The 16857-nt window shown below is 43.4% G+C and overlaps 1 protein-coding gene across 2 annotated transcripts in view; it reads left to right on the top strand.

Annotated features, from left to right (window-relative positions):
• sptbn4b (spectrin, beta, non-erythrocytic 4b) overlaps positions 1-16857 on the top strand; it is a 96852-nt gene that overhangs the window by 21174 nt on the left and 58821 nt on the right. For both annotated transcript variants that reach the window (XM_085430804.1, XM_085430805.1), the window contains exons 5-20: positions 1934-2025; positions 2172-2252; positions 2459-2574; positions 3312-3424; positions 3704-3891; positions 5458-5575; positions 5669-5827; positions 5918-6220; positions 6449-6599; positions 6757-6893; positions 7201-7350; positions 7812-8180; positions 8303-8517; positions 8687-8824; positions 14027-14267; positions 14544-14702. In XM_085430804.1, coding sequence (XP_085286930.1) covers positions 1934-2025; positions 2172-2252; positions 2459-2574; positions 3312-3424; positions 3704-3891; positions 5458-5575; positions 5669-5827; positions 5918-6220; positions 6449-6599; positions 6757-6893; positions 7201-7350; positions 7812-8180; positions 8303-8517; positions 8687-8824; positions 14027-14267; positions 14544-14702 — 2730 coding nt within the window. The remainder of the gene's footprint in view (positions 1-1933; positions 2026-2171; positions 2253-2458; positions 2575-3311; positions 3425-3703; positions 3892-5457; positions 5576-5668; positions 5828-5917; positions 6221-6448; positions 6600-6756; positions 6894-7200; positions 7351-7811; positions 8181-8302; positions 8518-8686; positions 8825-14026; positions 14268-14543; positions 14703-16857) is intronic.

The raw sequence follows: 16857 nt of genomic DNA on the forward strand, positions 1-16857 counted from the left end.
CTTTGAGTTATCGTTTCCTCTTGCACTTTTTCTGCCCTCATCTCCGCCTTTTCCCCAGCAGTGAAAGTGAGAGTTTGCTTTGCCCAGTCAGCAGGTAGAGCCAGACCACTGCAGTAACTGTACACAGGCAGAAAGAGAGAGGGAGGGAAAAGCAGTAAAGAAGGGAGAGGACTGACAGGCGAAGGAAGAGGTAAAGCTACCGTATTTACAGAGCCATACGCAAATAATAACAGACTCTTATTATTTGCTGTCACTTCAGTTGTGTTGCTGTATATGGTTGGCTGAGTGGCATTGTACTGTGTGCAGTGCTTTTCTGCTTAGCTTACACACTGGCAGTGTATCTGATCCAAGACTTATTGACCATCTTTTACCTTTTTTATAATAACTTACTGTCATAAAAAGGCCGTATATGCAGATTCAGGTATTGACTGATGATATTTGACACAGTTTGGAGGTATATTTAATGTCAGGCTCTAATGTTTTATACATTCAATGTGAATTTATAAATCATATTATCTTTAGCATGAAATGTTAAAGATAATAAGTGTTTTCTTACTTTCTAGTACCTTTTTAGAGAAGAAAGCAGACTATTGAGACACAGTTTACATCACAACAGACAAATCACTAAAAAGGTTGTGTGTGTGTGTGTGTGTGTGTGTGTGTGTGTGTGTGTGTGTGTGTGTGTGTGTGTGTGTGTGTGTGTGTGTGTGTGTGTGTGTGTGTGTGTGTGTGTGTGTGTGTGTGTGTGTGTGTGCGTGTGTGTGCGTGCGCACAGTGTTGCGGCTAATGACTTGGGTAGCAGCTGATTCCAGGGTGCCATGTCCCCAATTACCTTGGATCATGTCACTGTGATGTGATTGGTTGAATGGCTGTCACTGTCTCCTATCATCAGGCGTTGTAACGGCCAGCGTGTTGTCCTCAGGAGGCACACAGAGCCGTGTGTTTTTAACACCCAAACCCTCGCCTCATGTCATATTTCTCTTTGTTCCTTTGCTTGTAGTTTTTCTTGCTTTGCTGTTTCTTTTTCAGCATTCGGGAATAAAGTCGGGGCTCAGACCTTTGCTCCATTTCGTTTCTTGCATACATGCTTTGTCACTTGACATCTTGCACATTTTACTTATTCACTGCTTAGTTGTGTCCATAAAGTTTATTTAAAATATCAGAGGTACAGCTGCAGGTGGACAAGAAATAAGCTAACCAGCTCTATCTTAAGGCAGATTTAACTCCTTTATTAACGCTTTCATCCTCTACAATTACAATACAATACATTTTGCACATCCATTCACTGAGTTTGTAATCAGGTTAACTGGTGGCCACTCAGAAGCATTTTTGATTGTTTACAGCTTGATTTACTTTTATTAAAGTGAATCCATTTTGCTTAATTCTGGCACTGATTTGTTTGAAGTATTTTTTTGCTATGACAGGAAGAGAGTGCAGAAGGGTTAATGCACATAAAATGGCCTGGAGCAGAATTGAACCTGGGCCCCTGCACTGGTATTTTGGCATATAGATTTCTTGCTCAACCCACTGAACTACTCCAGAACACAGCAACAAATATTCAGTGAGGCTTTGCTAGAGTAGCTTTGCACGATTCTTGTACTGGGCCTTGGTGCACTCTGTCAGATCTGTGTGAGGCAAACTGTTGTAGCTCTTCTCCTTCAGGGCTGTCATCACTTTGAACCTGCTTTTTTCTGCTTCTGATATCCTGATTACTGCATTTGTCAGAGACCTGAGTGTTTCCATCATAGGAAAACTTTGGCCATGTTTAATATGAGAATGCACCATTACAACTGTGCACATGTAAGAGAAAATTAAGGACGTGGAGTCTTTAAGGTGAACCTATACTTCCAAAAATGAAGCAGCAGCGTGTTTATATGCGTCTCTGGGACAGACAGAAAACACTAAACTCTTGGTTCGTCTTCTTCTTGTTCAGATCCAGGTGATCAAAATAGAGACGGAGGACAACAGAGAAACCCGCTCTGCCAAGGATGCGCTGCTGCTTTGGTGCCAGATGAAGACTGCAGGGTGAGCAGTAAAATAAAAACACAGAAACTAGAAGCTCAAACTGCAGATTTCATGATCATTTAGGTGTTATACTGTATATCTAGTCAGAATGTAGTGAGAGTAATTCGGAGCTCTTTAAGATTAGAAAGCATTTCTCCATGTCGCAGGTACTCTGAGGTCAACATCCAGAACTTCACCACCTGCTGGAGGGACGGCCTTGCCTTCAACGCCCTAATACATAGACACAGGTAGGACACACGTACACAGCATAGAACCAGCACTGTTAGTATGTGTTTTTAGTCCTTTTTTTTAGATGCAAACACGTTACCAACAAAAAGACGAAAAATATTCACACACACATTTAAACAAACACGGAGAAGCGGGTGTGACTGACATGAAATTTTAAAATCACAACCATACACAAATTTTTGTTTTTTCATGTTGTGCCCTCCAGACCTGATCTAATAGAGTTCCACAAGCTGACACGATCCAATGCAACCCACAACCTGCAGCAAGCCTTTAACATCGCTGAGCAGCACCTGGGCCTCACGAAACTCCTGGACCCTGAGGGTGAGAGTCATGCAAACCACACTCCATGCTGCAATATCCAAAACAGTGCAAAACCTGCTGCACTCAGTAAGATAGACAACATTTTTCTTTTTCACAGAAATGGGAGACGTGAGATTAACTCACGCTTCAAAGGTTCTCACAGCTTCTTTCAAACATTATAAGTTAACTGATTTTAAAACATAAAGCATGTAACAGTACCCAAAACTAGAACTAACGTTCAATTTTTACCAGAAAGGCCAATGCATATACTCATTCCATTATAATCTTTTTATGATGGATTAAAAAGACAAGGATAAAGGCTATGTAAGGGAAGTTTAAAATGTTTAACTCTTCTAAAATGTGTGGGCGCTGAAAATGTGCTCAGACTTTGTCCAAGTGTGCAATAAAAAAGCTTTTTAAACGTATGTAGCTTTTTTTTTCCTTCTGTGAGTTGTGTGGAAGGGTGAGGCCATGAGATGGCAGCTGAAAGCATGTTTTTTCCCACACATTGTTTTCAGTCACGTCTTACAGTGAACTCAGAATTATGCAGGAGAGACATGCACAGATCTGATGTATTAATAAGACTTGAGCCATTACTCAGACTTACTCAGACTCTCAAATCTTATGGACGAGTGACCGTGGTGCTGATCTATACTAGAAACAATCAGATCCTTGTATGTTAAGAGGAAGGAGTGCTGGTCTTAAAGGTGATGCTAACTCTTCTATCTTTCCGTTTCTATCACCTCCCTCCTGTGCAGATGTGAACACCGAGAACCCAGATGAAAAGTCCATCATTACATACGTGGTTTCCTATTACCACTACTTCTCTAAGATGAAGGCTCTTATTGTGGAGGGGAAGCGCGTTGGCAAGGTAACGCACATGCTCTCCCAAATATGCCTACAAAACCTGCATACTGACAGCATCAGAGAGGAGATCAATGAGCCACTATTGCTTTAAAACATGAAGGGCAGGCAGTCTGAAACAAATAATATCACTGTAATATCACTTTACTAGCACGTGCAGACCTTAGAGGGATTTAAATATTATGATTCTTAAAGGGTTTCTTGGTTATTCCTGCCTTTTTTTGTTAGCCTCATACCTCAATCTTGCTCTCAGAATCTCCTTGCAACTTTCTTCTCTCTGAACCAGGTGCTAGACAACTGCATTGAGGCAGAGAAGATTGTTAACCGCTATGACGCTCTGGCATCTGAGCTCCTCGAGTGGATAGAGAAGACCATCGCGGTCATCAGCAACCAGAAGTTTGCCAACTCGCTGACCGGAGTTCAGCAGCAGCTGCAGGCTTTCACCACCTACTGCACTATAGAGAAGCCCATAAAGTAAGTTTGATGATTCTTTAAAAATACCAGATTAACATATTTTGTCATTTTTTTTTAACACCACATGTACAAACCCAATTTCAAAAAAGTTGTGACGCTGTGTAAAACGGTTGATTTGATTTGCAAATGTCTTAAACTCATAAGAAACGGTATAATTGGAAGAATTTGACGACAGCAAAGCATCTCCAAAACCTTGGGGCCAACTTCAAGCTGGAAAACAAAGTGATACTAAAAAGAAGCAGCTGGAGGAACAACACCAACTAATTATGTAAATATGTAATACAGTGGTCGCTTGCTATAACGCGGTTCACTTTTCGCAGCCTCGCTGTTTCACTGATTTTTTGGGTGCAATCTTGCATGTTTTTTTTAATTTATTTATTTTTTAACAGCGCATTGTGTTCTGCGTCCTGATTGGCTGTAGACCATTGTCAATCAATCTGGTGCCGTGTCTCCTGTACAGTACAGAATGTGTTCAGCTTGTCAAATTTACATAAATCTTTGATCGCTAGCAGTGTGACTCTGAAGTGCTTTACCGTATGTTTGTAAGGTTTCTCCCAACAAACGCAACAATGTCGACGAAACGTTTTGCGCCATCAAAGACAACTACGGTAGCCTTTGGTTTCATTCTATAATACTGCACTTTGTAGAAAAAAAAGGTTTGAACTTTGAGAGTGTTTAAACAAGAGAGAAAATTGTGAAAATGTTCATGCCTGTCTGAGAAAAGTGTATAAAGCGTGTAGTGAGGGGTTTTACGGTCTTAAAACATCTATAATAATTGGAAAAAATAAAGTTGGCTACTTTGCTACTCATCTATCACCTATTTTTGGAACATAACTCCCACGATAAACGACTGACCACTGTACCACATCACATATAGTAAAATAAGCTTCGGTTTGTGACCGCTACCAGTAACCTGGTGTGACCAGCTGTGATTCAAAACAGTTAATCTACAGCTTCTCAAGTGTCAGAATTAGTTGCTTATATCTGCTTTACTAAGTAATTTATTATTTATTAATGTAATTAATGCATTTAATTTATGCCAGTCTTGTGAAAAATATACTGTTGTGCTTATACCATATACGTTTTATGTTTCACCCTATTAGAGAAAAATAAGATTGCTGTGTATGTGTGTAGCTGTGTAGTGTAATTTTATGTGACTCCTACTAAAGTGTAGAGTACTAGACTCATGACACCTCAGAGTGTACTGTCAGCAGCAATGATACACACACACACACACACACACACACACACACACACACACACACTCTTGCTATGATACAATAGGCCTTGTTAGGCTCTGGGTGACTTAAGCAGCTCACAGCCAGCTGTTGACTTGTGAAACTGGCACATAAGCAGATGTGCATGCATATTAGTGGATATTTTAATAGAAGACTGTTCTCAGACTAAATGTAGACTCTCTGTGAGTAATTAATGAGCACAACCCTGGACAACAGACAGAAACACGTCTGTCAACAAGCTTTCGTGCTGTTTGAGTGATTTTTTGCTGAGATGACTGCGATACTGTGACACTGACCCACCAACTAAAGCTTCCTGCTTCTCATCCAGGTTTCAGGAGAAGGGTAATCTCGAGGTCCTTCTCTTCACCATCCAAAGCAAACTCAGAGCCAATAACCAGAAACCCTATGTGCCTAATGATGGGAAGCTCATCTCAGACATTAACAAGGTCATACACCCATAAGCTGTGTTGTTTATATTTTATATACAACATTTAATCCTTTCTCCAACACTGTTAATCAGTTTGTCATTCATCTTCTAGGCCTGGGAGAGATTGGAGAAGGCAGAGCACGAGAGAGGTGTAGCTTTACGGAAGGAGCTGATTCGCCAGGAGAAGCTTGAGCTGTTGGCTCAGCGCTTTGACCACAAAACCACCATGAGGCAAGCCTGGCTCAATGAGAATCAGAGACTCGTATCGCAGGTAGGGGGGACAAATGTCTCAGTGTATTACTGGTACTTGTTTCATTAAATCTAAGATCACGACTTTCTTTGTTTTCCCCTTCGACTTCAGGACAATTTTGGCTATGACCTACCAGCAGTCGAGGCAGCGATGAAGAAGCACGAAGCCATCGAGGCAGACATAGCCTCATACGAGGAAAGAATTGGCGTGGTTGTGGAACTCGCAGCAGAGATGGAGGTGGAAGGATACTACGATATCCGGCGTATCTTGGCACGTAAAGAGAATATCCTGGGCCAGTGGAGTCTGCTGAAGGAGCTGGTGGCTGGGAGAAGGACCCGGCTGGAGAAGAATCTGGCCTTGCAGAAGACCTTCCAGGACATGGTGTACATGATTGACTGGATGGAGGACATGCAGGTACTAGAGAGCGTGAGAGACGTAAAATGAAAAGGACACTACACCTAAAATACGAGTACTGGGGTCAAAAGAAACTCTGTAACTAGAGTCCTACATACACTTCAGATTTTTCATGTGTGTATATAAACACAGATATCAAAATGTATTATTGAAACCCCTGGTTTCATCATTTCTTCTTCCATTAATTTCTCTCGCCTTTCTTCCCTCCCGTTGCTTCATTCCTTTCAGGTCCAGCTGCTCTCGAGGGACTTTGGGAAACATCTACTAGAGGTGGACGACCTGCTGCAGAAGCACGGCCTGCAGGAGGCCGATATTACTGTGCAGGCTGAGAGAGTAGAGACGCTCAACACTGCTGCACTCAAGTTCACCACAATAGAGGGTACACGCATGTACACACACATTGTGTTGCAGTGAAAGTGTTTTATTTGTCTTTAGCAATGATTGGAAAATTGGTATTTAAGGCTTGGTGTGAGTAGGTTGATATCCTGTGTCTGACTCACGGTTCTAATAAATTTAATGCCGTCTCATTTTTACAGGTTACCAACCATGTGACCCACAGGTGATCTGTAACCGTGTCAACCATGTCTCTTCCTGTCTGGAGGAGCTGAAACACCTGGCAACTAAAAGACGTGCTGAGCTCGAGGAGTCAAGGAAACTGTGGGCCTTCTTTCAGGTGAGATGGGTCAGCAGGCTGTGGGGAAAATGGCGGGATTAACTTGCCGGGATTATTCCTAGGAGCCAGTATCTGAGGAGCTTGGATGCTTCAGAAAGCTTTGAACATTTTTTATGCCCCATGCATGTCTATGGGAGCAACCAGGAGTCCCCACACAGACATGGTGACAGTATGCAAACTCCACACAGAAAGACCCCACCCTGGATTCAGGCCAGGCACCACCAATCGCCCCACCCAATCATCAAACCTGTTCAGTTTTCCATTACAAATATTGTCCTGCTTTAAAACTTGTCTTTTGTCCTATTAGGAGCTGGAAGAGTCGGAGGCCTGGATCAGAGAGAAAAGCTCCATCCTGGGAGCTCAGGGCTACGGGAAGGACCTGAGCAGTGTGCTGAGGTTACTGCAACAGCACAAGACTCTGGCTGGGGAACTGCTGGCTCACCGCTCACTGCTGCAGGTGCGTGTTTTCAATTCTGCACCTGGTAAATGTACTGCTGTAAGAGTTTTTCTCCAAACTTCACAGACTTCAGTAAATTTATGCATTTACATTTATACATTTCTTTTAGTTTATCTAAAAAAGACCCATCCAACTTCTCCTAACAGAACATTTGGAGTTCACGTTTTGAGGCTGTATCTGCTGGCCCACATTAAAAGCTATATCAGCCAATAGCTTTTATATGCTATTGGTTGATATTAATTTCATGTTCTCCTTGTTTTGTTAACTTTACTTTGAAGCACCAGGTGGTCTTTTTAATGAAAACAAGAAAGAGAACAATATGAATATGTTAGATCTAGGGTCTCCAGGTCTCTTGGTCTTTAGGGTTTATTTGTTTTTCAGCCACATGCAAATCAAGCGTTTTCTCAAGCCAGAAGTGGCCATTTTTCAAATGAGTCAAATATATCTTTCCTCCTATCCAGAACACCATGAAGCGAGGGAAGCAGATTCTGAGTGAGAAGAGCTTTGGCACAGCGGGGATCCAGGAGCGCATCATGGAGGTTAAAGGCGAGTGGAAGAGGCTGGAGGACCAGGCTGCGCAGCATCTCAGCCACCTGCAGGAGGCGCTCAACTTCTTCCAGTTCTCCACAGAGACGGACGACGTCGTGGCCTGGCTGCAGGACGCTTACCGCCTGGTGTCCAGTGAAGACTTTGGACACGATGAGTACTCCACTCAATCGCTGCTAAAGAAACACAGAGGGGTCAGTGAAGCCATTGACAAACATCGTTTGCATGTAGTGGCACTGCGCAAACACATGGTGGCGCTGCCTCTGCGGTACCGTGAACAGGAGGTGGGTACGGGCGCAACAATCAAACAAAAAAAAGGATGTTTCACTTCCCATGTCTTTATTATTTAATAAACTTTTTGTCCGACCATCTCGTCCTGTCTCCTCTTCCATCCTCCTCTCTGCAGGAGGTGCAGGTTCGTATGGGAGAGGTGGAGCAGCTGTACACAGAGGTTGCTGAAATCGCAGTGCTCAGACAGCAGTGGCTTCACGACGCCCTCGCTGTGTACCGCATGTTCAGCGAGGTCAACGCCTGCGAGCTGTGGATTGACGAGAAGGAGCAGTGGCTGGAAAGGATGGAGATCCCAGAAAAACTGGAGGATGTGGATGTCGTGGCACACAGGTGAGGAGGAGGGGAAGGAGGACAGAATGGCTAAAGGCAGTTGGCTTTACCATCTCAGGCCTACCAAAGCTTAGCTGGGTGGTCAGTGTCTGTCTTGTTGTCTAAACTGTTACCAAGAATTGGCTGAGTCCAACTTTTGCAGTTCAAAACTACAACCCTCATGTTGCAGATTTGAGAGCCTGGACCAGGAGATGAACAGCCTGATGGGAAGGATCCTGGATGTTAATCAGATAGTTCAGCAGCTCCTGGATGGAGGTCATCCATCTTCTACAGAGGTCAGAGGTTGTCAGGACCACCTCAACTCTAGGTACTGAAACAAAAGCAACAATCGAAGTGATAACAGCTGCATCATTTACCACAGTAACAAATAGATGTGCCTACCAACTCACAGATGAACCTTATATTAGTAATATAGTTAATATAGTTCCTGTGTCGGCTGTTGGTTGGTTGGATTGGAGTGCTGTGACTTCTCTGTGTACAATTTCATTGCTAAGGCATTGAGAGTACAACGTTTAAAAATAAGATAAAATGTGATTGAGTGGAATAAGGTCAAAGTTACATTATTTAAATCAGCCCCAGTTACCAAAGTACAGCGCTGTAGTACATAACATACATGGTAGTACTGTAGCACTGCCATATGTGACAAACAATATTTATTAGTAAAGGTTCAAACTTCAGAAAATGAGCTCTAACAGCGTAAACATGTTTGTGGAGAGCAGCTTGCGAACTGATTGCTCTCTGTTGAAAAATGACTTGATTTTACTGATTTTACCAGAGGCAGGAGGAGGGGCGTAGTAGGTGGGTGGAGAGGAAGGTGGAGGGAAGTCAGCTGACACACAGGGAAAGAAGAGAAACACCAAGAGTGTGAATTGTTGTGGGGTTTGTTAACAGCTTTTTTTAAATTGCCGTCTTTGGGAGTTGAACCTGCCTTCTCATCGTAATTATGCGACATGCAGCTCTTACATCGTAGCAACTTGGAGCCATCCTCCCTCCGATCTCTGTCCACGTAGATCCTGAGATAGGATTGTGTTTTTGTTTTTTTGCTTAAATGTCTCAGCCCGCTTCATTGACCAGTTATGTCTGGCAGCAGAGTCCATGACAGCCGGGTGTTCGTGAGTCCGGTGACCTTGGCACGTGGAGAGTCGGTCTTGGGGTGACCATCTGTGTTGGCTTCCTCATTTAAGACGGGGCTGGCCAAGAGTCCCAAATTCAAAAACAAACATACAAGCAGTCATATTTATTCACCGCCTTCACTTGTATTGGTTAATAGAATTGTGTTCCAGTAGTAAAAGCCTAAATGCATAATATATTAACTTAATTTGATGATATTAAACACAGTACGACTCTACCCAGCTTAAGTGGCACAAAGAACATCAGTCTATAACAGTAGGAGGGAAAATTCAAGGTGTATTTCTCTCTCTAAAGCACACGGTTGTCTAATCTCCTGACGTTTATCGTGCTTACAGCTCACTCAGTTTTACTCCCTCTGTCTTTCAAAACGATTCCTGATGTAATATCTACAGTTTGGTATATATCTATAAATTGTTAAAAAGCCAAACAAGAGTCAGCAAGAGTACTGATATTTAACATAACATACATTTAACACTTGCTAATAACATTTTATAAATACTACCACCACTACTACAAATGATTATATGGTATTTAAAAAACACGTCACAATACCTGTTTTAATTTAGTTTTAGTAGAGGTAGTAAGGTTTAAACACCTGAGGTCAACTATCCAACACAACAGCCAATGCAGGTGACGAACAGCGTGCAGGCAGGGTGGAGTGGGTGGAGACGTGTGTCAGGGGTGATTTGTGACAGGAGGATAGAGGGAAAGGGAAGGTTTACAGACCTGCTACGGTGTAAGGTTTGGGGATGGTAGCACTGACTAAAAGACAGGAGGCTAAGCTAGACGTGGCAGAATTAAAGATATCAGGATTTTCACTGAGATTGACCAGGATGGACGGGATTAGAAATGAGTACATCAGAGGGAGAGAGGATGTTGGAGGTGGAGTTGCCAGACAGGAGGAATAGGAGGATCTCAGAGGAGATTCGTGGATGCAGTGAAGGAGGACATGAAGGGATTTGGTTTGAGAGGAGATTGCTAGGGATAGCATAGCAGATGATCCACTGGGATGAACAATAAAAGGAGCAGCTGAAAGAAGGAGGAAAAAATAAGACCATGGCAGAATCAAAGCAGTATTAGTGACCTAATTTTCAGTCAGGTTATTATAACTACAACATAATTACTAGGGGTGCAACGATACACAAAATTCACGGTTCGGTTCGATACTTTGGTGTCACGGTTCGATATTTTTTCGATACAAAAAAAATGTTCATGCCTTTTTAATTTGTCATTTATTAAAATTATAAATATATACTTTAACTCAAAAGTACAGTTTTTAAATTTAATGTTGCTGAAACAAAAGTAATTAAAAAAATAAATATATCTCAGGGCTCTCAAAATTTCAAAATCCCTGGTAGCCCTTCGGGCAGGGACTCTTCAGTTTTTGGTAGCCCAAAATAAATATAAGTAGCCCGAATAAAAAAGAGAGCAATTTTTTGATTGATGTTTTGTTTCCTGTTTTGTTTCCTTTACAATATTATACATTAAAGTATAATATTGTAAAGGAAACAAAACATTAATCAAAAAATTGTTGAAAAACAAATTACAACAGCAGAACTGAAATATATATCCTGCTACTTTTACACACACACACACACACACACACACACACACACACACATAATGGTCAGCGATTCTCTGCGCGATCAACCTCTCATATGTTTAAGCTTGCTGCGGGAGATTTCACTTGTCATGTTTGCATAGTAAGCTAACGATTGATAAGACGATGTCAGAGGAATTGGTGCGCAAATTATCATCACTCACCAATCAGTACTGTCGCTCTCTATACACAGTTCGGGCGATTGCAAAGTGAAAGCAAAAAACAAGCGCAAATTCAAACGCGATTTCAATATGTCACATATTGGCAGTGGCTCACCGATGCCAATGACATAATTACCCAGCTACATTTCCGAAAGAATGCAAAAGCATTGACATATATTTTTCCTTCCTACAATAGCCCGACGGGCAGGGCAGAGATAGATTTTGGTAGCCCGACTGGAAAAATCGCTAGCCCCAGGACGTCGGGCTAGCGATTTCGTGAGCCCTGTATCTGATTGAGGAATCACTCATCTTTGGAAAAGAGAGTTTATTACAGAGAAATGGCTCTTTCCAAAATAAAAGCTATACTATACGCTTCTTCTGGGCAGCATATTGTAGCGGGTCAGGGCTGTTCTGGGTTCTGTTTGTACAGTTATGTTTTGTTTATGTTGCCATAGTGACGGGTGACGCCTTCTCGCTGCCACGGTGTGTCCTTCCGGGGTCAGAGGGCGCCCTGTGTGTTGTTGTTGTTGTTGTTGCTGTGGGGTTGCCGCGCTGAGCAGTTAGCTAGCGGCAGTGTTCTTCTGCAGATGTCAATAAACGGCTGTGCTCCCTGGCTAGCTAACGGCAAGCAAGACCAAACGACACCTCCGTCTCCTCGTTGTCTGAGCTCGCCACATTGGTGTCAGAAGTGGGATGACGGTGGCACCCCATGTTCTGACCCGAGTGACTTTTCCCCCGCCAGTCGTGACCGGCCGGTGCGCCAAAAGAAGGCACCTGGACATTTGCATGACTTTGTGTGGGGTAATGGGGTCGTCGGAGACGACTGACCCCTTAGGTGGGGGCTATGTAGCGGGTCAGGGCTGTTCGGGGTTCTGTTTGTACAGTTATGTTTTGTTTATGTTGCCATAGTGACGGGTGACGCCTTCTCGCTGCGAAGGTGTGTCCTTCCGGGGTCAGAGGGCGCCCTGTGTGTTGTTGTTGTTGTTGTTGCTGTGCGGTTGCCATGCTGAGCAGTTAGCTAGCGGCAGTGTTCTTCTGCAGATGTCAATAAACGGCTGTGCTTCCTGGCTAGCTCACGGGAAGCAAGACCAAACGACACCTCCGTCTCCTCCTTGTCTGAGCTCGCCACAATATTAAACATAGCAGGTCCCCATAAGGAGAATCATGTGCTAACGGCTGTCTAAATGACTCGGGTAAAGTTTGTAGCATGCATGCTTGTTGTTTTTGTCTGCTTCCACTTGTCTTTGCAGTCATATTCGTTGTGTTCCCACTAGTGCTGTCAGCGTTAATCTCGTTGAAATGATGTTAACGCCACAACACGGCAAATCTCCGTTAACGAGCTACCCCTGATCGCCCCGTGCATGGGGCTAGACGGCCAACACATTAACGAGCTAACTGCGCTAACACACTAGTTCCCACCCATGTAATTGAGCATTGCGTGGCACATCCAACATACTGTTTTACTTTAGTCCATGACGCGCTTACCTTCAGGGTCATACGTCACATGAAAACCAAAATAATTCCAAACGCCAGATCTGAATGAGGTTGGGGGAGGTTCAGTTTGCCATGTTGCAAGGAGAGCTTAACTTCTGTCTCGCTAGCTTGCCCTGCGCTCTTCCTTCTGATGATCCTGTGTGTTGAACGCTCAGTGGATCTGCGCTGGACAGTGCAGCCTAGGCGGAGTAGTCGAACGCAGATTCACTGAGCGCTCAACACAGACAGCATCGTTAGAAGGAAAGTTGATAAAATAAATGACAAATTTTGTATTGTTCGATACATATGCATACCGAACCGAAAGCACTGTATCGAACGGTTCAATATCGATACGAGTATCGTTGCACCCCTAATAATTACATAACTACTCCAATTCTATAACAGATTTATTCAATGAAAATTTTCACTGAACATTTTTAAAACAGGTTTCCAGCCCTGAGGTCAGTGTCACTGAGATGTTTTCCTGCTGAGCGCTCTGTCTGACATTACCTCAGTACGGTCACAAGGATTTGTGTTTATATGTTTATATGTGCGTGAGTGTGTGTGCGCGCGCGCGTGTATCTTGGCTGAATGGGTGTGTACTGAGATCTGTTGGTCTGGAGTAGATTCAGGTGAACATATTGGATGACGATGTGTGAGGCTGAGCCGAAGCCGCAGCAGAGTGGAGCACAAACAAGTGTCTCACGTGAATCAGAGCAGGTCATATCAGGTCAAAACAACGAGTTCTTTCAAAGTCAGGAGTAACACAAAGGAAATGTTAGAAATAGACTTACAAAGAAAACAGCGTCACATCATCAACACGAAGATGACTGAATCTGAATCGCTTCACCTCGATGTTATTGGTGGTTGATATGTCTGCTGCTTATTTGGATTATATTGACTTATTAGGTAAAAATGTAATCCAGATTTAAGGATGTCATCTTATCAAACCGTGTTACTAAGTGTGTAACAGTTCTAAAACTGTTACACACTTAGTAAATATCCACAACTAAAACAAATCTTTTACAAAAAGCAAGTGGTAGGCGTGAATCACACGTTTTTTTTCCCCCACACAACAACAACACTCGCCTCTCTTGAAGTGCACTTGCAGTCTTATTGTGCGCCGTCTGTCACACCTCTCCAGGTGGAACAGCATCGTGGAGCTGGTCGAGCAGAAGAAAGATCAACTGGACTCGATGTTACGTCTGCAGAACTACCTGCTGGAGTGTGCCGAGATCAAGTCCCAGATCCAGGACAAGAGAAAAGCCATTGACGCCACCCAGTATGTGGGCAGTGATTTGGGAGGGGTCCTCGCCCTGCAGAGACGCCTCTCTACTATGGAGGGAGCCCTGTCTGTTCTGGAGCCCAAACTACTGCACTTACAGGTAGGACATTTACACAAAAAACATTTATATGACGTTTTTCAGCTGTAGAATTGAAATCTATCCCTAAAAGTAATATTTTACACTTAACTGGAGAGTCTAAACGGACAAGTAGAGATGATTTTTTGTATTTCAGGGATTTAATTTTCTCATGTTTTTAGTGGCTAAGTGAGTTTAAGAAACCAAACAATAGGTATAAAAGTATATATGATTTTAAGTACTCTGAGGTATCAGTAGGCTAGCAGCACCATATAATAGCGTTTCTCTTTGGTGATGCAGGAAGAGGCAGAGCATCTGGCCACTGCTCACCCGGTTCGGGCAATGGAGGTTCTTGTGCAGTTTGATGGCATCAGTGTGGAGTGGGAGGAGCTCAAACGGACCCTGCAGGGATGTGAGGACTCACTGATGGTGGCTAGCAGGCTGCAGAGCTTCATACAGGTACAAATAAGGAAGAAGTGTTTGACTCTGAACACCACTTGCTACTGAAATTCATCAGCGAGCAAAAAGTGAGGTTTATTCCTCACTATGACCTTGACCTTTATTCAAATTTGCTATAAATGTAAACAAAAAATCTTAAAGAACAAAACTAGACACCAGGAGCAATTCCAAGGAACAGGAACAGTAGCAAGGAGCAAGCAGGAGGGTAGACTGTCAAAGACCAAGGCAGTGGTAAGACTTCATGTACATATATTTCTTATTCTTTCAGCTGCCCCTTTAGGGTTCGTCACAGCAAATGATCTGCCTCCATCTCATCCTATCTCTAGCATCCTCTTCTGTCACACCAGTCCTCCCTTTTTCTCCTGGCACCTCCATCTTCAACATCCTACAGAGATATAAATTCTAGAGCCTGTCTTTCAGTTGCTGACTCTTTAATCAAATCTGAAATTATGTTTATGAACGATTAAACCCCAAACATGTTTATAAACTCTTAGATAAATAATTTCTACATAAAAACTGAGGGCGTTGTTGCAGGGCTCAATAAAGAAACCAACTTGAAAAGTTTCAAAGAGAATAGAAGTTAAATAGGGCCAAAGGACCTCAAGCTTAATTATCAGCCAACCTGTCATTATTAAGGAATAACTGACTCCATTTTCCGGTACTGTGAACACATCAGAGCTGCTTTTCCACCATCCCTGGACTCGCACCAGTTTGCATACAGGGAGAACCGGTCAACCGAGGATGCGATCGCCACAGTGCTGCACACATTACTGAAGCACTTGGAACACAGGAACACCTATGCACGGCTCCTCTTTGTAGACTACAGCTCGGCTTTTAATACCATCCGGCCATACAAACTCCGTCCCAAACTCCACCAACTGGGACTTAACTCCTCTCTGTGCAACTGGATTGTGGACTTCCTCACTAACCGTAGACAGAGTGTCAGAGTGGGTAAGAACACCTCCTCCACCCTTGTGGTCAACACCGGTGCCCCTCAGGGGTGTGTTCTGAGCCCTCTGCCATACACTCTCTTCACCCATGACTGTATTTCCTCCTGCGCGTCCAATCTCATTGTTAAGTTTGCAGATGACACTACAGTGCTCGGACTTATATCCAACAATGATGAGACAAACTATAGGACAGAGGTGCAACAACTAGAGTCATGGTGCCACGACAATAACTTGGTCTTAAACACCAAAAAGACCAAGGAGATCATTGTAGATTTCCAGAAGAGGGGTCATAACAACCATCTGCCTCTCTTCATTGGCAGTGAGGCGGTGGAGAGGGTGAGCAGTTTTAAATTCTTGGGGGTAACTGTGACCGAGGACCTGTCCTGGGGCAACCATATCACCTCAGTTGCACGGAAGGCCCAACAGCGCCTCTACTACCTGAGGAGACTGCGGAGCGCACACATTCCCAGATCTCTGATGTTGAACTTCTACAACTGTGCCATCAGCAGCGTTCTGACGTATGGATTTCTAGTGTGGTTCCCCAGCTGCACCAAGGCCGATCAGCAAGCACTCCAGCGGGTGGTGAAAGAAGCTGGCAGAATTATTGGAACAAGTCTGCCAGAGATCAGTAATATCTTCCCCACTCGCTGTCTGAGGAGGGTGCACAGTATCCTGCGGGACCAACATCACCCTGCGCGCCACCTTTTCCATCTGCTGCCCTCAGGGAGAAGGTACAGGTCTATACAGGCCAGAACATCCAGACTGGCCAACAGCCTGTATCCACAGGCTGTGAGGCTCCTGAACTCTCTGCCCCCCTCTCACGGACAATAACCATATCCAACTTCTTAATAGCAATGAACTGGTCTGCATTGGTGCATCATATCTTTATTCTCTTCCCCCTCCTGCCCCCCCCCCCCCTTTTGTAAATAGATAACTATCATATCTGATATCATATCTCACAGTACAATAATATTGAATGGGTTGCATTGTTGTATTTTGTCATGTTTCTCAGGTCTTTGTCTGAATTTCTACGAACATTATTGCTAAGGATTGTCTTATTGCATTGGAGTCACACTGGGTTAAATATGTACACTTGGGTTTTAAGGGGTATTTATTATTTTCTTCTTTTTTTGGGTTGTATGGAAGCCCCAAACGCAATTTCATTGTTCTTGACAATGACAATAAATAAATACTACTGAGAAAGT

Source organism: Copadichromis virginalis, linkage group LG14, assembly GCF_057382275.1.
Source record: "Copadichromis virginalis isolate Kocher_CV1m ecotype Utaka linkage group LG14, C_Virginalis_male_GT1.1, whole genome shotgun sequence".
NCBI lineage: Eukaryota > Metazoa > Chordata > Actinopteri > Cichliformes > Cichlidae > Copadichromis > Copadichromis virginalis.